General features: G+C 24.2%; 1 protein-coding gene across 3 annotated transcripts in view; it reads right to left on the bottom strand.

The window, feature by feature from the left end:
* Positions 1 to 22,631, bottom strand: part of LOC112691225 (solute carrier family 22 member 21-like) — a 46,332-nt gene that overhangs the window by 6,994 nt on the left and 16,707 nt on the right. For 2 of the 3 annotated variants that reach the window (XM_025565396.1, XM_025565383.1), the window contains exons 2-4: positions 7,843 to 8,009; positions 536 to 785; positions 331 to 437 (exon numbers count right to left, since the gene is read on the bottom strand). In XM_025565396.1, coding sequence (XP_025421181.1) covers positions 331 to 437; positions 536 to 785; positions 7,843 to 7,982 — 497 coding nt within the window. In that variant the 5' untranslated portion in view covers positions 7,983 to 8,009. Of the gene's footprint in view, positions 1 to 330; positions 438 to 535; positions 786 to 7,842; positions 8,010 to 22,304; positions 22,394 to 22,631 lie in introns of those variants that run through there. The other variant, XM_025565390.1, reaches the window with a different exon arrangement.

The raw sequence follows: 22,631 nt of genomic DNA, 5'->3' as shown, positions 1-22,631 counted from the left end.
TAAATTTTAAGGTTCATAAAAATTTGATTGCTGCTTTCCAATATACCTAATCATTTACCAATAATTGATCAAGTCACATTCCACCATCTATCACTTCTAAATTTTAGAAGCCACTGCTTCTGAAAATCATGGTTCACGACGCCACTGTGTCTATGTATAGATCTTCACTACATTTATAGTTATAGTATAGTCGAATATTTTTATATTTTTGTACTCGTAATTTTATGTGAGTGAATTATTAAAAATATTATTAAATATTAATTTTAATATGATATTTATCTATGTTTTAGATCATTGAGTGACAGGACGTGTAATTTACTTTGTACTTACTTGTCCGAAATAAATCCCGATAGAGGAATGCCAATGAATTGACCGATGCTGTTTATTGTCCCCACCATACTAAGTTTCCATTTGTTATCATCACACATGATATTAAACTGAATAAAATAAGTTCGTATTGAACGGTATTAGTGTTATTGTTTACAATAAGAATAATCATAGTTACTTAACAATTTTTGTTAGGTTTTTGACTCACATCGTTTACTATGGTTCTTTCTGTGTCGTCAAACACCCACTTATCGCATTTCTGATGTGAGTTAGTATCAAAAAATTTGGGTAAACACGTATTATTCAACTTGCCCAACTCGCTTGGTGGTAAATTATAGTTATACTTGACACACTTGTAAGGCTCATTATAGGAATCAGGATCCTTAAAAGGTACGGCTATCCGTAACCAATCTGGGTTGTACGATGTATTATTTGAGTCGCATTGTTGTATTTCACATCTAAAACAATCCGAAGAAAAATCAATACATTTTTTAATTTAATTTATAATTTGTGTACACTGGTAATTTAATTGCATAGTTATTAGCGAATATTACACTACAAAACAAATAAGCTTGATCGATTTTTTTTTTTTTTAAAGAATTACCACAAATTTAACTTTGATTTTTTCTCATATAGGTAACAGAAAAAAATAATAAAGGCAATTCTGGATTTACCAAAAGTACAAGCGGTACATAATATCCAGCCTTCAAGACAAGAATTTTGTGAATTTTGATTTTGATACCAAAAGTTGTTTTTCAGGTTATTTTATGTTTATCTCGACTACACATCGTCATTTTTAGTATATCATAGGTTTATTTTTAATGTAAAATGGCTAAATGATTTTATAATCCAAGTTTTTCTGAGATTAGATTTGTCACTGATAGTATATTTTATTCATACGAAATTTCATGTTCAAAGTATTTTAATAATTCGTTATATATAGGTTTCTAGTAAGTTAAAATGGGTTATACAATGTTAATGGAAGATAAAATGTCGTGGTACTATGAAATTCAACACGTCTTGTCAAAATCGTTAGTTCGTCCGATAGGGTTTTTATTAAATTACACGGTATTCTTATTTTTTACTACAAGGCAGAAGTGAATAATAATATTTAAAAATAAATGTACATAGAAAATTATTTGTTACTAAATTTATTGATACTCGTTCAAAAAAATTAAAAATGCATTTTTATAAGCTAATGAATTTAAATCACTCGTAATAATTTTTTTTACTATTTTAAGATTAAAAATATATATTATCATGTGTCCATGTCTACTATAATTTATTAAAATCTATGATTAGTTCAATTTTATATTTTTAAACATTTTCTGTTAAATTATTAGTTAAAATTCAAATAAATTAGCAACTTTATTTTAAACATAAAAATGATTTAGAGCATATGTTAAAAAGTATTTCAATAGTTTATGACATTATTGATAGTTTTAAATTAAATTAGAGTTAATATAACAAATAGTTCTGACCAAATAAATTAGTTAAATGTAATAATGCATATTCAGCTATAAAATATAAAAGTTCATATTTCTCTAATATTTTAACTTAAAAATAATTATTTTCGAACTATTTACCTAATATTTAATACAAGGCTTTGCACCCGAATTAACTCGAACCCGTAACACCCCTAAGAACCCTTAAAAAATCAAACACCTAAAACCCATATAACCCAAATGATTTTTTTTTATTTTACAATCTATATGTGACATATCATTTTGTATGTATTTTTTGTGGTTATTTCAATTTTGTCATTAGTTGTTTAATAGTAAAATTATTATTCACAGGAATAATTTCACAAATAATGTACAAAATTGTTAATTAATCTAAATTTATCTAAATAAAGACAATAGCAATATATCATATTGACATGTATGCATGAATGGTATGGTATGTTGAATGTTAGAGTGTAAACAACTGGGATACTATTTTTAAAATTATCCCAAATAGATACGTCGTATTATTATAATTGAATGGGTAATAGGTATAGGCGGGTATAAGGGAACTTGGGGGGTTTAGATCCCCCCAAAATCGAAACATTGAAATTTTATTCGTTGTTTTTATAATTTATTTATAATTATCTGTTCATTTTTTTTGAAAATCGTAAAATAAGAAATAATAAAAAACTATTTACAATAGCATTAACATACCAATTACATAGTTTGGCTACTTGCGAAAGAAGTTTCAGTGCAATGGAAAAAATAAAAACTTGGTTGAGGACATTGTTGGTTCAAGATAGGTTCAGCAATCTTTCAATACTATATATTGAAAAAGATAAAAAGCAATGATACTTTGAGTATCTTCGCTAATACAAATAGTTATTTATCATTAAAATAAAATATTAATTATTTTTAAATATACGTTATTTAGTATTTTTTAATAAAATTTAAACATATCTATGTTTTTAATAGTAATAAGTTTTACTTTTTTATGGGAAGGGAGTGTGGGAGCGAAGCCCCTGTGGGTTATTTTACATTGGATTATTATAGCCCCCCCAAAAAATCAACCAAATGTCCGCCTATGGTAATGGATCTTCTGCGAATCACCGAGTCGTTATTTATTGCAATACCGTAAGTCTGAAATAGAATTGATATCTCGCGTACGATTACTTAAATTATTGTTCGCGTTATTCGTATTTGTTCAGTGTATGGCGTGTAGTACACATGTCTATGGCATGAATTGTCAATTTTTGTTGGTGTAATAATTTCATTGTAACATTCATTAGTACAATCAAAAATCATCATTATTTTTGTATTACGATAGCGTAATACATAACCTATGTTATGTATTATTTATTATTATTATTTTATTATTTTTATTATTATATTATTATTATTTTATTATTATTACCTATGTTATATATAACATAACTTATGTTTTAGCTAGTGCGTTTTTAGTGTGCGCACGCACCACAAACCATAAGGGGAAATTTGGTGAAATTTGTGGGGGGTTGAGGATTATTTGCTTATTATTTCAACAAGGCAATTTACGAAGTTTAACAATTTGACAGTTTTAATCAACAATTTAAACAAAAAAAAAAAACAATTAAGTGCCTTATCATAAACATTTTTGAAGTAGGTATTCTAAACAGAAATTATTAATTAATTAAATTAAACAACCTACATGGGTTACATTATTACATATTATTAATATTATATTAATTGCAATCGTTCCAATTCATGACTAGAAGTTTGTAAAATCTTACGAATTTGATTTAATTTTTTTTACAGAATATTTTTTTTAATTCAGTTATTAAAAATGAATTTTACAGTTATAATAATTATTGTATTTTTAGTCACTTAACAATTTTTAGGGCTAGGGGGGCTAAGACTTGTACTTTATATTTCAGGGGGCTTAGTCCCCTCTAGCCCCACCACCGGTTTCCGCCTATGCCACAAACACAAACGCAGAATACAAAATAGTTTGTTTTTTGTCGCATGCCATATGTCCGCACTAACTAGGAGTAGGACATAGTGTTAGTATTTTTAATTTTAATAGATATGTATTATAATTTATAAGCTTCATATACATATAAAATAATCCCCTCTTCCCCGAAAATAAATCGTAGTTACACCATTGCTTGAAATTAACATAATGATAGTTTGGTCTAAAAAACTGTTGCACAGTTGTATATGAAATTTATATTTTATTACATAGGCAGGTAACATAAAATATAAATATTTCATTAGTGGAGAGAGGGCTCAGCCTCCCCACCACCCTCCACCAATAAAAAATAATATTTTTCCTTGACTACTTAACACCCGTATTAACCAATATTAACCCGAATAATAACGGTTATTAACACCCGAATGCATTCAACACCCGAAATCCGAAAAAGTTATTCGGGTGCAAAGCCTTGATTTAATACTCGATTATAAAATTGCATTTTCGAAGAAAATTAGTGTTAAATTATTTTTATAACAAATGTATTTGCAATGATGTATTGAAAATCCCTATTTAATGCGCCTAATAAATTAATCATATTTACATGACAGAATAATCAATTATTTTTACAATATCATGGCACAAATTTAATTATTCATTTATATTAAATGTTTTAATAAATTATAATAACAACTCAAATGGTAGTGTACAATTTGTTTTCGTCTCAACATGTAATGTGCACATGGGTATTTAAAAAAAACAAGATTGGCAAATTAATTATTTCTAACCTTGTACTTAAATTAAGTATATAAAGTTACCATATAACGTATGCTATGGTTCTTAAACCTAACATTTTTATTATTATGATTTTTTTTTTTTTTTAATCATATTTTATGATTCTATAGAATCATAATAATTTATTATAATAAATTATTAATAACGAAGTATCGAGAATATAGTAAAAATTTTATATTATAGATATAAATGGAAAAAATCTAGTGTTTATTGAACTGAAATATTTCAAAAGAAAATAAGTAGCTCTTCTCGATTGATTACGAATCAAATGCACTCTTTAGACTCGCTTATCTATTATTAATAACGAAAAAATCTGATTTCAATTTATCATAAATTCAATTTGTCTACTTCAGTAAAATGAATTCAGTATTAAATACTTCAAGTAAAAAAAAACTAAGGAAATAATTCCATTTTAAAGCAATTAAATACCTGTTTTTACTCGCAGCTTTCACAATGAAATAGGCGATACAATTTAATTCTCCGAAAAAACAAAAGTGCTCTTAATTGATCTTAGTAATAAAAAATCGCGTATATAATTTAACACATTATTTAAAGCAATTTATATATAATTTAAAATTCAACTAAAAATAATAATATCGTTCTTAATTTACATTAGTCGTAGTGTCGTTAAAAAACTTGCATTTAATAGTTGATAGTAAATACATCCTATAAACAATAAACCACATGCACTCTTTTACTAATTTTTACTATTGAAATTTAAAAATTATATTCATACATTTTATGGCGTTTGAATAATATACATGAACATTATTTTAATTAAGAGAACACTGTACAGAATAATTATAATTAGAAGCAACCTTACAAATTAAGAATTTATTTTCAGATTCACCGATTGCAACAATTAATGACAAATTCATTTAGAAAATGTTACGTTTGTATTCATTAACTACAATAATATTTTGATCATATTTTATTCGTATTTTTTAATAAAGTTGGAAGCATTGTTATAGTATCACTATCTAATTAATAACTTCATACATAGTAATAATTTAATATCGTGACAGCCACTGTAATTCATGAGAAAATAACGTGTAGCAATATAAATTAATGAAAACATATTTGGATAAATACACCTTGAAATTAATCTAAATTTTTTATATTTTATTTTAATTTCTGTGTACTGTTTATGGTTTACAAGTATTATAATACATGTCCATATTTTTATTAAAATTCGTTTTATTATTAAAAAGAAAAAAAATTATAAAAAGAAAATTAAAAATATAGTATAGAGTTTCAATATGAAGGAGATACTATACGTTCGAGGATATCAAAATCCTAAATACGTTACTAATAATATGATTGGTCAAAAATAGGTGTCCCTTGTAAGAAATAATTAATCAAAGTATTATTAGACATAAGCTACCATCTAATATGTTGCATGAATAAATCGTGAGGAACTAATTTAATACTTACACAATTTCAATTTCAAATAAATTAATTTTCTACAAAATTATTAGGGGAGGACCTATCCTAGAACCGATACTTATCGGCCGATATTAGTGGTATCGGAAATATCGGTATCGGTTTATTTTCAAAACCGATATTTGAACCGATACCGCAAAAACTACTTGTGATTATAATATCGGGTATCGGTTTTATCGGATTGTGGTATCGGATTAATTTTAGTATCGGTTAATGGTTTTGCCAAAAAAGTTGATTTTTTTTATGTAATATATTAAAAATCGTTTTTACTTGCGATTATAATATCGGGTATCGGTTTTATCGGTTTGTAGTATCGGATTAATTTTAGTATCAGTTCATGGTTTTGCCAAAAAAGTTGATTTTTTTTATGTAATACGAGTATATTAATAATCAACTTAGTTTTTACTTGTGATTATAATATCGGGTATCGGTTTTATATCGGTTGTATATATCGGTTGTATATCGAAAAATTATTAAAAATACCTAAAAATTATTCAATATAGAAAATAGATTTTTTTTTTTTTAAATTAATTTGAATTGAGGTTAGTTTGGAACTAGATATTCGTAGTTTTTATTTAAATATCTAGAAAATCATATTTATTTTAATATATATGAAACAATTAATATAAGATTTTTTAGACATTGGATATCTCACATACCAATTAATTATTTATAGCTTATTTTCCTAAAAATGAATTAACAATATCTTATACTGATTTTCTATAAAAATATAAAACTGTTATTTAACATTTGATTTTTTTTCTTTTGTTGAGATTATTTTAGTATGATGACAGCTTTGTACTTTTTTTTAATTATAAAAGCTTAAAGTTAGTTGGTTAATATTATACGTTCTGTCTTTAAATTAAAAATTTCTTTTTTTGTGGATTTAAATTCAATTAATTTTTTTCGCAACACAACGAAATATCCGATTATAAAAATAAAAATAATTCGAAAAAAAAGTATATTCCTACGTAAACCACCATTTGGAATGTTTTATGTATACTTTATGTACATATTATATATTTATTAATATTTATCATACTTTCCGTAATGTGTATATACATTTTTTAATTTTTTTTTATAATTGTATTTATATTTTATAATTTTTAATTATAATTATTGTCAGTAATATCTATTATTGGTTTAATTTGTAACAAATCTATTAATATTCTCTTAAAATTCAATGAATTCGTTCGGTTTTAATAATAGTTTATAGAAATCAAAATGTTCTTTTTCAGTTGAATCTTATTTATTTATTAATGTGTCCATAAATGAGATTCGCCTAAAATGTTACAAATTTATATATTTAAAGTATATATAATAAATAAATTGATAGCACAAAATGTTGAGTTCGATTAATTACAATTTATAATAATTAATTATAAATTAAATATTAATTAATATTTTGATTAAATTTACTTTAACATCTACTGAAATATGTATGTAAATGTATAATTTTCAAATATCATAACATAATCATTATTTGTACAGCTTGGAAATAAAAGCAGTTAAATGTTTGTACATTTTATAAAAGATTATAAAGTAGTATATAAATGTACTCTCACCACTTAAAAATTTAAAAATAATATTATCAATTTGTCAAGTAGAATACGATTACATAAATCAAAAGAGAAACACTCAGGTAGATAATAAATTAATTTAAATACAGTATATATTTTAAAGTTGTTAAAGTAAAATTTCGATTATGCCAAGTGTAAAAATAAATAATGATATAAAATATAATCATAATTTCAAGCATAAATCATTTTTAAACCTAAAAAAAACCTTTTTTTTCGTATTATTTTTCAGATAAATATTAATAAAAAGTGTCAATTTACGTCTGTTAAATGTTAGACAGAAAAAAATATGACCACTTATATATACCTGTATTTCAGATCACTGGCAGTAATTGCATAACTGAGTGGCGATATGTTAGAGTACATGAGTACAAGCCCCATTAGACCACAAACTGTCAATTGATATGAGCCCAGTCCAAAGTTTCCTAGGATCTCGTCTAAATCCATTATTTCTTCGTTGTTTACTTCTTGATACTGCAATAGAGAAATAGTAATATCATGATTATTGATATCTTACAACGATAACATAATTAGTGGTTATTGCGTTGTACTCATAGGCTTTCTCAAAGAAAGAGGAAAGGAAGTTAGGGTGCTCAAACTTCCCATTGACTATTATAGATATTTAATGATTTTACATGCTTCTATCATTTTTATATCAAATGATGACGAAAATACACGAACCAAGTAATTTTCTAAACACTTTTTTTTTTATAAGTTGTATTATTATTACGATTAAAGATAAACAATCGATTCCGCTTTGTCGGGACACATCGGTTCCATGTTATATTGTCCCAATAAAGCGGTTGTCTCAATAATCCGAAATAAAAAAAAAAACATATACATTTATTGAAAAACTGATTTCTTATATTTTATTATTATTACAAATACATATTACACTAATACAATTATAGAAATTATTTAATTATACAAAAAGAAAAACATAGCATTATAATCTAAATATTTATAAAATTACATATATATATATATTTTATTTTTTTATTATTTTATCTTATTTAAAAAAATTATGAATATTACTTTGTTTTTTTACTTATTTTTTTTGTTGACGAATGTAGTCCGAACAAGTATCCAAAGCACTTATCGGGCTTCCCTCATTTCCTTGTTGAAGAAAAAAATTTGAAAAGAAACATTGAGATTATTTAATAATCTCAGTGTTTCCATAGATTTCTTTGCCTCCTGTAGTCGGATTGGTGGATCTGGTTCCTCGTCCGTGTCTTCATTTGAATTATATTGATCTTGTATGGATTGAATAATAACATCATCAATGTATTCATTTTGTTCATAGCATTGCATATTTGAATCCAGTTGTTCAAATTCTACGTTGTTTAGTACTCTTATTCTTCGAAATTAGGTTCCAACTGTTGATCGATGTTTTGACATTCCTCCAAAAAATCACACTTGCGAAAACAATTTTTAATTGTCGAACTACTACTTATATCACGCCAACTGTCTGAAATTAATTGAATTGCTTGTAGGATATTAATTTTTTTACTGATATCTATTGCCGTTGATTTTGGTTCAAATAAATTGTCTTCAATCTTTTCTAAAATGTAATTGACCAGTGTTGCTCTATACTTAACCTTTAAATTTTGGATAACACCTATATCTAAAGGCTGAATTAGTGACGTTGTATTAGGTGGTAAGAACTCAAGCTTGATATTTTTCATATATATATTAGGATGGGCAGTACAGTAGTCTAAAACGAGGCATTTTTTTGCCTTTTAGCCTTTTTTGTTTTGTTCAACTCACTATCCCAACGTTGTAACCATTCGGTAAAAATGGCCAAAGTCATCCATGCGTTTTTATTTGCATGACACTCATCTGGTAATTTTTGTAAAGAAATTTTTTGAAAACAACGAGGTTTTTTACTTTTTCCTATCACTAAAAGCTTTTTTTTGTCGGTCCCAATTGCGTTCACACAACACAGTATAGTTATTCTGTCCATAGCTTTTTATGATCCAGCTATCGATTCGTGTTTAAAACACAGAGAACCATCTGGGGTTGCAAGGTAGTACAATCCTGTTTCATCTGCGTCATAAATATCATCGAAAGAAAATTTTGCAAGAATCTGTGGTAATTTTGTAAGTTTCCATTCATCGGCACACTCTGAGTATGCACTAGCTTTTTCGCCATGTGATCTTTTAAATTTTATGTCGTGTCTTAATTTCCATCTAGATAACCCGCCATCGGTGGCTTTGAATTCTTCATTACCAAGTTTCCTAACAAGATCTTCGGATTTAGCTTTTAATATAGGACCCGACTAGTAGCCAGTGTAAACCATTGAGTCAGTGCCTCGTCTACAACTGCATCTTTACCCTCTCGTTTTCTTTTCCGGGTTGTCACTTGGTTAAGAGCTTGTTCTCGCAAAAACGGTCTTGTAGTTAAATTCGAGCGATTGTTGATTTCGATATTTCTAACATTTCCGACATACGACGAGTACTACAGCCTGGTGGCTATAATTTAATTTTGTCTAGAATTTCTAATTTTTGCGCAAGCGATAAATCTTTACGCATACGAGACATCGTTACTGCACGCGACAAACACGACTAATGCACTAAATAACATTTAAAACACATCACATTTGAACATATGATAAGATAAAATGTATAATTTAATCTAATAATTGATTACAGGAGTCAATCGCGATTGTCAAACTATTGATCTATTAATATTTACTATTATATTTAATAGAAATGTCCCAATTATCCGGATTCACGGCCCAGATAAGCGGCGTAATTTTACATTACTAGTATACATTTGTTTTCGTAAATGTAGGATTGTCCCGATTAAGCGGTTGTCTTTATTAATCGGTGTCTCTATTAAACGGAATCGACTGTACTTAGATATACGTGAAAATATAACTTATAGTTTCAAACATTTTTTAAAGATGCTGATGTAGATGTAAAACATCTCTCGTGATTATCTAAGAGATCTTCAAAATTATTTCATTTTTAATTTCTTTAAAATAATTTTACCTAAGAATGTGGTTTTATCTAATATATATATATATATATTAGAAAAAACTTCATAAACTTGATTTTGTTCTCTGATTAATAGTAATATAATTTATACATTTAACAAACATTTTGTAATACAAAAATTATACATTATTTATTTATATTTTAAAATATATCTCATTTTTATATTGACTCCTATAGAAATAATAAAAATAATTTAAACCCATCTCCCCAATTCAAAATTCTTAAACACGCCTCTAGATGTATCTTTATATTCGAGTTTCGAGTTATCGAGGTTCCACTATATTTGTAAATTCTATATTAATGAATACTATAATAAAAATAAAATAAATAAAAAAAAAATAAAAATATAAAATATACAAAATAAAAATTAGGTAAGTGCTAATAAGTTAATAGCATAATAATTATATTTGGCATAGCATAGGCTTTAAATCAAAAACTATAATTTTTTAATAACATCCAGAATAAATATAGGTAAATATATATTAAATATAATATATAATTTATCATTACTAGTCATTGCATGAAATTCAGAATTAATAAAAATATCAACTATTTCGTTTGCAAAGAAAACAAAAACACATTAAATATATATAAATATATAAATAAATAAACAAATAGTTAATACAAAAAAATAAATAAATAAATGCTTAACTGGAGTATTGCTATATAAAGTACGACCAGTTTCGAAATAAAAAAAATATCTCAGGTTAAGCATTTATTTCTTTATTTTAATTTAATTTTTATTATATTATTATTTAAACATTTTTCTTTAAAAAAATTAAGACTGATCGACCCCAAATAGCTGGGAGAAAGGCAAGGGAGAAAAAGAAGAAACATTTTTCTTTACGACCTACTTTATTTTTATATTTTTGGTAATAAATGTATAAAGTAAGTCTTACAACTTATAACTAACAAAAAGAAAATTCTTCTCTTTAAAAGAATTATGCTGACGTAAATGTTGTAAAAAATGTATGAAGTCTTCTACATTTTTAATTAAAATGTCTTGTATTATGCCATCTTCATTTTAAATTATTTCCTAAAAATATGTAATTAATTATTTTATTAAGTTCGGAAGAATAACGAGAACTTGTAGTAGTACCATGAGTATTATTCATATTTTTAACATTACTTGAAATAATGCGTTTAACCTATAATTATAACAAAACATTTACGAAAAATAGAAAAGTTTTAATTAACAAAATACACAACTTACAATTTTATACCATAATATAAAGAGATACATTCCTGTACTTAATATGAAACCCTAATATGATTACATGTAAGAATACTAGTATATTGTATGACGATGATGAGAATTTAAGTTTGGCTGATGGTTGCTTACCAAAATATTCTTACAACATAATTTATCATTATGGTATAAATAATTTACTAAATGAGAATTGAGTATACAATATCCATTGAATAAATGATTTAAATTATTTTATTAGTTAAAAATAATTTAAGACTGTGAATAATATTATAATGATACCGTGAATAACTATTAATTTAGAACAAAAGTAACACCGCTGGTGGTAAGTGCATTAATACGTCATTATCCTATGGTTTAAAATTATATTTGTGTTATTCAATCGCCTCACATAGCCAACACAGGCGATACTACCCAGGGAGGTGGTTGAGTGTTTATAATAAAACATGTTGGCATGTATACGCAACATTGTAAGCACTTTTGTCGAGTATGTATAGTCGAAGCCGCTAAATGATTCCAAGATAACGAAGAAAAATACCGTACGTTATGTGAATTATTAATTATTATTTACTTTACTATATAACAATTTATAATATACTTAGCACTTACAACAACTTCAAAAAATCAAAATTTTAAACCATGATAATCTTTATTATATTGAATATCAAATCGATAGCTTACTTTTTATCAATAGTTTTTGAAAAATGAGTTTTCAAGTTCAGTAAAAATTAATTTTACCACATAGAAGTATACCACTTATTTTTTAAAAACTATATACTTATAAATAATAATCAATTGATTCTTTATCAGATTTATTATCGTATAGTAAATAGATGGAAAAAAATAAAATTCCTTCCGAAATAAGATACAGGGGTTATCAGGTTATAATATTATTATGAAAATTGATTTTAAAAAAATTATAATTTTTAAATTATTTTAAACTTACTAACACCATATCTAAATTAACTAAGAAAATGTTAGCACGTTTTATGGTTTAATATAATCATACAACAATTGAACGATTACCGTTTAAACATATTGGTTTTAAGTACTTATATTGTATAAAATGAAAGAGAATATTTTATTATCAAGACGATTGTAATAGTACATCCATTGGATAGTAAATCAATCATTAAGTTTAAAACAAATGTGTTGGCAGATTTTATTACTTGACCTATAGGTATTACTTCTGTACGCATTCTTCTGGCGGTATTTGAATTCATACTATGATAGATAAAACGATACCTAAATAATTATAAATAAACCTGATCATTTTACAAGTATTAATAAGTTTGATAATTTAATTCTCTATTGAGTAAACACACACAAATTTAAACATTTTTGAATATTGGATTTTCTATTTAACATTATATTGGAACATTTATGGAACGTTTTTCGTAATTCGAAGTTGGTTCTGAAGTAAAAAAACGGATTACTGAAATTTTAAATAAGTGGTATTTATTTCAACAAAATCAGCTATTTAATTGAGTTTTATTGAGTTTATAAATTCAATTGCCAAAATGATTTTTAAATAAAATCATTTTTTTGCTATAAATAGTTAAAATTAAACAATCATATACACGCATACCTATATCTTTTAATATTTACCATTTAATTTTAAAATAATAGTTTATTTTAGTGAGATAATTTAATATTAGTTATAACTAAAAATTAAATATATTAATATTGATGTAACATATTAAATTAGTAGATTTTTAAATCATTATAAATAAAAATGAAAGAATGAATATTTTATGCCTACAATTTACTTATTTTTATGTTGTATATTTCGTCGTTTATGTTTGGTTTATTTGTTTTTATACACGGCTTTCATTTAATTTAATGCTTATTAATTAATATTATAACAAATAACGAATTACGACAACATATTTACATATTTAAACTAAAGTAGTTAATTATATTATGATTTAAAATAAATATAATACTATTTTATAAATACTGATAAGCCAATCCTGAAAAGTACACGTTTATACAAACAATAATACTTAAATTAATAACTTATATGATTTCCAATTTAAAAATGTTCATAAATACTACAGCATATTTAAAACTTAATCTCTACAATTCCAACAAATAATATTAGTATACTTATACGTTATCTGAAATGGATTTAATTTTTGAAATTATTGGTGCTTTGAATATTTGAATGAATAATGAACAACTTAATACATCATTGAACTTCGATTGACTTTGGGTTATCCGTTCGAGTACTAATTATAATTCAACTATTTATAAAATATTAAATTTTGTGGGATTAGTATATTATAGAAGTATAACCTTTTTTTTTTCTATCGTAATCTGTATGGTTAGAGTATTTTAGAAGAATTAATTTAGCATAGTAAATAATTTGTAATTGAAAAATACTTAGCAAAAGAATAGTAAAAATTAGACACATTTGTGTTTGTTTATTTTGAAAAAATTACATATTAAAACCAAAATATACTGCGTAATAAAAACGGTTCTTGCACTAATTCGTCTTTGTATCTGATCACGTGCATATAAACATATATTAGCTTTCCACAGAGGTCTATGCACTTAATTTTTTCTAACCGGCCACCCATGGTGAAATATACACCCGTGGTGTATATTTACAGGCAGTGACGATAATCTGGCGCATGCTTCTAGTTTAAGGACAAACCTTTAAAACACGAAATTTCTATATTTTATATATTTATACAACCATCAAATTATACTTATTTATTTAATAGAAATTATTCCTAGGGACAACATTTTTGGCATATCCAACAATAATAAAATTGTGAGCAAATCTTGAACAATGAAAATCAATTAAAATAACTTCAAATTTTTATGCCAATAGTTATGCTGTTTTCAATTTTTCCATATATATATATTAAATTATTACATGTAGTGTAGGTAAAATATATTTAAGGAAATCAATAGTTTTTAACAGCTATAGGCAGAGCTGCAAGTCTGATTTTTCACTAGCAAAAAAAAAATAATGTTTACAATTTTTTTAAAATTATCATTAAAATATCTATTTACAAAATCAACCAATAATAATTGTTTATTATCTGTTAGATTACCTTTATGTAGTATTCTAAAATAGTAACCTAAAATTGTTTAAAACTTAATCATTTTTTTAACAAAAAAATAATTTAAAGATTAAACGTTAAAGGATCCAGTATAATAGGAATAGAGGACATGGGTTAATTTTTTTGGCGCCTTCGTATTACATTTCACAGACTGCTAAATTGAAGTACAATAGCAATGGAATTAGTATTAACTTAAGTTTTATAAAATCTTTAGTAAAAATAAAAGTTTAATTTATTTCATTAGAACCTAACATTTAAAAATTAAAAATTATACAATTGAGATCAATTAGTTTCACATTGGTTTAATTTAAAGTATTTATTCGTGTAAGAAACTATCAACTATCCAATGCTTAAATCGAGTGTTCATCGATCATAATAAACTTATAGAGCAAGTGGATTAATATTCTATTGGTTTTTATAGTAATAAAAAGGCAATGATTTCAGATTTACTTATACATAGAGTAGACTGTAGTAGGACTTGTAGCATTTTTGTTTTACGCAATCACAAAATAGCAGGAAATGAATCAAATACGTTTCATGTTTCCATAAACCAAGCCTTAAAATTTTATTTTGCACATAAATGCATATTTCGAGTATTTTTTGTATTTAGGGCATATTTGCTTTCTTTTAGATGCATATTTTAAATAAATTATTATTTTATCAACACTTTTCAGTCTATGTTTTTATTTCATCTAACATACGATCACAATATTGTTGAATAAAAAATAATTTTAAATTTTGATCATTTAATATGGTTGTTGACTGTTCGCAGTTACAGGTTTTTTTTAGAAATACGTTTCGAGTGTTGCCGATTTTAATTTATAAACACTAAGCGCATTGTCTATATCATAAAATTTCCGATAGCATGCATAAATGATACCAAACAATTTCATTACACTGACTTTTGTCAATCGTTGTTCGTTAATAATTTATTATTTTAGTAATTTAGTCTTAGTTATGCTATTTCCATATGTGCGTCTATTCATAATTCATATAAGCTTATCGTCTTTGTGTGTTATTTTAATATTAAAATGCCGAATATTTTTAGCAGTCGGTTACAAGCAGCTATTTTTCGGAATTTGGTGTGGATGTATTTTTGACTAACTGTACAGTCTTATAAGATACTATAGGATAGTATACTGTTATTATTGTGACGTTAAAGTAGGATGTGAAAAACGATTTACTGTTACGCAAATTTAAATTATTTATACATTTTTTTTTTTTAATAAATCACATAAAAAAATATAGGTGTATATTGTTGGTAGATATTACTGGGTTTTTAAGTGCATAAGTGCTGCATTTTTTAGAGCTACAAGTCCTCTGCCCTACTTATAAGCTTTATTTTCAACTAATTTCATAGGTACTTACTTCGATTTAGTTTACATGTAAATAATACTATTTAAAAATATATATATATATATATATATATGTGCGTTTTAAATAAAAAAATACAAGATATCATGTGCATTTAAAATGGTCCAATAAAACTATAAGTATATTTACAATCACTTTATATACGAGTACATACGAATAAAAAATGCATCAATCGATAAATTTGTTAATTTGCTTTTACGGTGGAAGAAAATTAAAGCATAAAAACAGTGTCAAAATCTGCTTGATACTAAATCATGTTCATAATAATATTTAGTAACTGTATAATATTAGGCACTATATATAACTCGACTGATGAAACAAAACTAATAACCCTAAAATAAAAGGTGTATTAGATTTCGAGGATGAAGTAAAAATATATTAGTTTTTCAATAAATATTTTTTAGGGTAATAAATCTGCACCATAATTTTTGCAAAATCGTATTGTTAACCTATAATATTGTTTAATGTCAACTAATTACGAATCTTTATGGTTCTACTTAGCAATTTCAAATGCTTGTATTATAATTGTTCATAAGTATTTAAAATATTTATGCTACATACTAAAAGTAACATTAACTAAATGTTTCCTTAAAAACACGTAGATGCCATTTCGTTTTTGTTTGTACTGTGGTTATCTATTACTTTGATTCTAGGGTATCAATGTAATGATCAAAACTATAGCAATAAAATATTTTCGGGTATTTAAAAGTGTTAGGTATATTTTGTGATGTTTAAATGTTATATATATATTTTTTTTTTTAATTTTTATTTTATTTTTTATTATTTTATTATTTTAAAATTATGTTTAAAAGTATACCTAATGAGATTAAAAATCGAATTTTTTGTTATTGAATAAATTTTTCAACTTTATTTAAATTATTTATTTTCTAAATTATTCCTTAAAACTGACACCATAAAATATTTAAAATTACATAATTTGCGTACTATATAATATAAAAATATAATTTGAAAACATAATATACTTCAATTAGAAGTCAAATAACATCAAATCTGTATACAAACATACAAACTATAAAACTATTAGGAAAAGATTTTGGAAAAAAAATTGATTTTACCATGCAAAAATGACTTATAGTTTGGGTAACAACATTTTCATATAGATATCCTTAAATTATAAGAAAATGTTGTAATCGAAAGTATAAGCAAATATATTTTTATATGATACAAATAATTTTTTTTTCCAAATCCTAGTAGCTTTACTGTTTGTATGGAGCCCATAATCACATGTCATCACTTTTTATTAAAGTGTATTATATTTCCAAATTACATTTTTCATAATCTATTTTTGGTACTGTATGAATACAGATAAATATTACCTTTAAATATATAATAAAAAAATAATATATTAATTATTAACATTATCAGAATTATTACATTCTTGAACTCTTCTAATCAACAACACTCAATACATTACTGTTTATTTTTTAATAATTAATGAATTATGACTTATTTCACGGTTGTGTATTTATAATTTAAAATAATTAAATAGAAATTATTAAAATAATTTGTAAAATACTATGAAGTATATAATTATATCATTACTGTAGATTTAAAAGTAATTATTGTAAGTATACTACGCATAAGCAATATTTAATTGGTATGTAACAAAGAGAGGTTAATTAAAACCATTTAAGTAGAAATTATTTGAATTAATTAGAAATAATTTTTAAAATATCATCTAAAATTTTATTAAATAGGCTTATTATTTCTACACGAAATGCACTTGAAATAAAGCTACATTTCTAAATTTTTGTGTGTTTGAGATATTTGTCAATCTTTTGCTCAAAATTTAGAATATTATAGAATGGTAGAAAAATGCAGATCAGTGATTAACATTCACAAAATAAACATGACATGATTAGTACAATAATACTACCATATTTATTTCAAATATTACTAACTAGAGAAATTATAATAAATTAAAATTTATCATATATAAAATATATAGATTAAACTATGAATACTCGAATACAAAGGCAATCTTAATTATTTTTTCAATACGTCAAATATCCAAATCGACAAGCGGATCACATTTAAAATAGAATTAAAGTCCAATATTCTATTGCATAGAATATCTTTTGCAGTTATTCAACAAACAACTCCAAATTTAATACAAAATATAACACTTTTATTTAGTTGTCTTTAATTGATCTACCAATGTAAGATTATTCATTTTTTTTTAAATAAAAACGAGACTGGTTATTAAATGTGTATTTTAGTAAGAAAATATTTATATTTATTTTTATCTTAATCTTTTAGTTTAACGTATAATTTAATAATACTTTAATAATTAAAATAATTTAGTAACCTATATATATATATAGAATGTTGCTTAAATCAACATTCACTATAGGTTAAATAGGTATACTTCAGAGTTTAAAACCGGTAAAATTATTCAGTTTGGTAATACAGTTCATAAATATTCTCTTTACATTTCTACTAAGGACTTACACTATCATCAGACGGTCATAAGTTGTGAGTACCAACGCGAGTATATTGGGATTGTGGAGAGGATAGCCACTTGTCGTTAAAATATAAAACGGCATTCTATTCACTCACGCTCACAGTTTTACTAACACTAAGCACTACTCATACCTGTTTATATATGTGATATTCTTACGAGTGACAAGTACTAAGTATCGAGTAAACTAGGCATTAAATTAAATAAAATATAATAATTAATTGTATATACCTAGAAGCACATGACATTTTTCGTCTAATAATGCTTAAAAATCCACACTATTTTAGTTTACATTATTAAATTACTTATATACTATAATATGTAATGTGATAAATTAAAATATCCTCATAAAAAGCAAAAGTATCGGTAATGCGATTAATAATGAACTCGTAACAATATTGTACTATACATTAAATTATTTTTTGGGCTATTCCCATACATTTTAATAAATAAAAAAGTATATATATATATATATATGATATAAATAATCAAAAAGTTCTATACGAGGTAATAACTTTAAGATACAGCTTTTTTTTTCATCAAACAAAACTATATTATAAATTCTACTTAGATTATACCGCCATTAAATCCATTTATATAATGCCAAATTGTAGTCTAACTCTGTGGTAGTGGCGGGATGTTGTAGAATTATTAATCCTGTTCTATATACCATAAAGTACCATAATGTATATACTTCTCATCTTTACTGAGTTTTTGATTGTTTATTATCATTGAATTTGTTTATTGTATTTTAGTTACTACGGATTGCAAATGTTTTTTTATTTTTACTAAAAAGAACTATCATTTAAAATTATTTTATCAAATTAAATTATAGTAACAATTATAATATAAATCAGAACCATATATGGATAGTTGATTTGCCTTCTATTTTCGAATTGTGATAATACAAAGAATAAAAATGTTAAATCAATTTTAACATGTTAATTAATATTCCGAAAGCTATATATATTATATCAATTATAACAATTATAATTTTAGTTTAAAGTATATAATTATAATTAAACTAATTATAAGTATAATCATTAAATATTAATGATAATAGTAAATACATAAATTGAGAGATAGGTAAAAAGAAAGTCTACGACGAGTCAATGGGGAAGATAAGTCGTTGCATTAAAAAAAAACAATATTTATTATAAATATATATTTAACATTCACGATTTCTAATACATCTTTGCATTTTTTTTTTTTTTTACAAAATTTAGAGAAATATAGAAATATACGGATATTTTATAATTATTGAATTAGTAATTTAACTTAAATTTTATTCTCTGAGTTTAAAAGTAGTAAATGATATTACGAAAAATAATAACTTTTTGAATTTATGAACAATTTTATTTGATGGTATGTGACTACTATATACTATGAGTTACATTTTAATTTAATAATAAAGCTGCTAATACTTCTGAATATGTTACTAATTTTAACAAAATTAAATACATTATGTATAACAACTTATTGTATTATTATTATTAATATAGTAATACTTATCAGTTATCAATAATAAAATAATAAAAAACTAAAATTAAAATTAGTTAATAGTTAATACTTGAAACTAATATATAAATAAATAAATAAATAAATGCTTACTGGAATATTATTATATTTTTAAAGTACGATCGGTTTCAAATTAAAAATTCATCATCAGGTATATATGAAGTCAATAAAATTCCGACTCTATTTTATTTAAGTTGCGATTTTATTGATTATTACTTATATATACAGCCATGTTTATACATACATACAAACATATGTACTTTACAAACATAATAATACTCCAGTCTAAACATTTATTTATTCATTTATATATATAAACTATGTATATATTTATATATTATTAGGTATCAACCACAAAACCAATTGCTTTTTCACTCAGATAAAAACTTTAAAATACTCTTAAAGTAGACTAAAAATATTTTTATACTTGATTCTTATGTTAGTAAAAGTACGTCTAATAAGGGGCTTCTTTTCGTGTGAAGTAAGATAGTATGGAAAAAATATACCACGAATTCTTATTGTATGTAATAAACAGATTGTATTTTTCTAATAAAAAAAAAAAAAAATGATTTTGTGACCTTAGTACTATTTGAATTTAAGTATAAATAATTTATGTATTATTCGAAACACAAATATAACAAAAATATATTTAATCGAATGATAGTATTATTGGTAACTGATAACAAATTAAAAATGATATTAATAAATTTAATTTTTTAAACATTTTTTTTTATTACTTAAAATACTATTAATTATTTTAGAAGATTTTTAATCATTTGCCAAATATGTGTAATTTATTAAACACAGAAAAAGTTTGATAAATTTCAACCCAATTCTTCATAAACTATGTCGTTATAATTTACAATAAATGTAGTATTTAAACGTGAAAGCCAATTAGCATTTTTCGAATGCCCACCAATTGTTATAAACACTACTTTTTTAAATGGTTCCCACATAAATAAATATTATGAATATATATTAATTATACAAAACTTATAACATAATCGAAGTCCTTGTGATTTGTGAAATACAAGTTTATATAAAAATTAACTTACTGAACAGCCTATTCAGATTAAAGATTTCACAAAGAAAATATTTAAAAGATAATAAATAGTTTTTTATAAATGTTTTTTACATTAAGTATAACAATTTGTAATTTAATTTAACTTGATTTTCATGAGCTTATTAATAAATCCATTTAATGATAGTATTCCTACTTAATAATTTAATATTTTAATATAATTTAATATAATTTTAAAATAAATACTAATTAATTATATTAATTTGAAATTTGTTTTGTAAATATATCATATTGTGTTTATTTTGTGTAGGTGTCTTATTATCTTAATGCATGGCTTAATAATAGTAGATGTACATGTAATTAATTTTACCATCACAATAGTGTCAAAGGATGACTAATTTTTATAATTTCAATATTCAAGGATTTTAATTTTAAGTGTTAATACATCAGTAATATACTCCAAATATCAAGGTTAGGAAACAATTTAAAAAAAGCATATACAATATAAAATGGGTTAACGAATAAAACTTTGACCTATTTTATTAAATGTACATTTTATTTAATTAAACAACATAACATTTATTTTTTTTGGATTAACGTATTCGTAATATGTTCATACATTTAATAACTAAATCTCATTTCTTTACCTTATTTTAATAAATTGTTTCTATTAAATATATCTTTTTTTAGTCGGATTAAATATTTTAAAGTTTCTAAGTTCGTTGAAAGTACATTTTATGGTACCCTATAGTAGGAGTATTTTTAAATAATTTACATTTAGTTAGGAAAAAAATATGAACTAATTATACGATTAAATTTATTTAATTTAAATGAATCAAAATTGATTGACTTTAATGATACTATGACATATTTATTCGTATAACTACTATATACATATAAAAACGAATAAGTAAAAAGTGGATCAAGAGCTAAAGAATACATTCTACATGTACATGATGTTTTGAATTATTTTTCTTTTGCAAAAATATAATTATAGATTCCCAGTATATCTCAATAATTATTAGTCATATATGGCACATTTTTCAACTGATACAATAATATAAGAATAAATTCGTATTCAATAATAAAGTCACCTGAGGTTATTGTTTTTGGCCAAAACGGAGAGTTTGAAATGATGAAGGTAAAGACAACAAGACAGCGTCGATGTTGACAGATCTCAATACGCGACGCTACTACATCCAGTATAATCCAATTGCAATTTATGAGCATCTCTATGATAGATCCCCACTAAAGTATCCCTACTATAATAATTATTGATCACTGATACGATAGTATATAATAAATACTAAACATAGGAACCGTTATAATATCCTACATTTGCCTTTCGTGAATCATTTTTCTTAATTAACATTCTGTGCACGAATTTACGCGATTCCAAATACGAGTTACAAGTTTTAAAA

This window comes from Sipha flava, unplaced genomic scaffold (assembly GCF_003268045.1).
Source record: "Sipha flava isolate LNK unplaced genomic scaffold, YSA_version1 115_pilon_pilon, whole genome shotgun sequence".
NCBI classification, from domain to species: Eukaryota; Metazoa; Arthropoda; class Insecta; order Hemiptera; family Aphididae; genus Sipha; species Sipha flava.
This window is presented reverse-complemented; position numbering and strand designations above follow the sequence as displayed.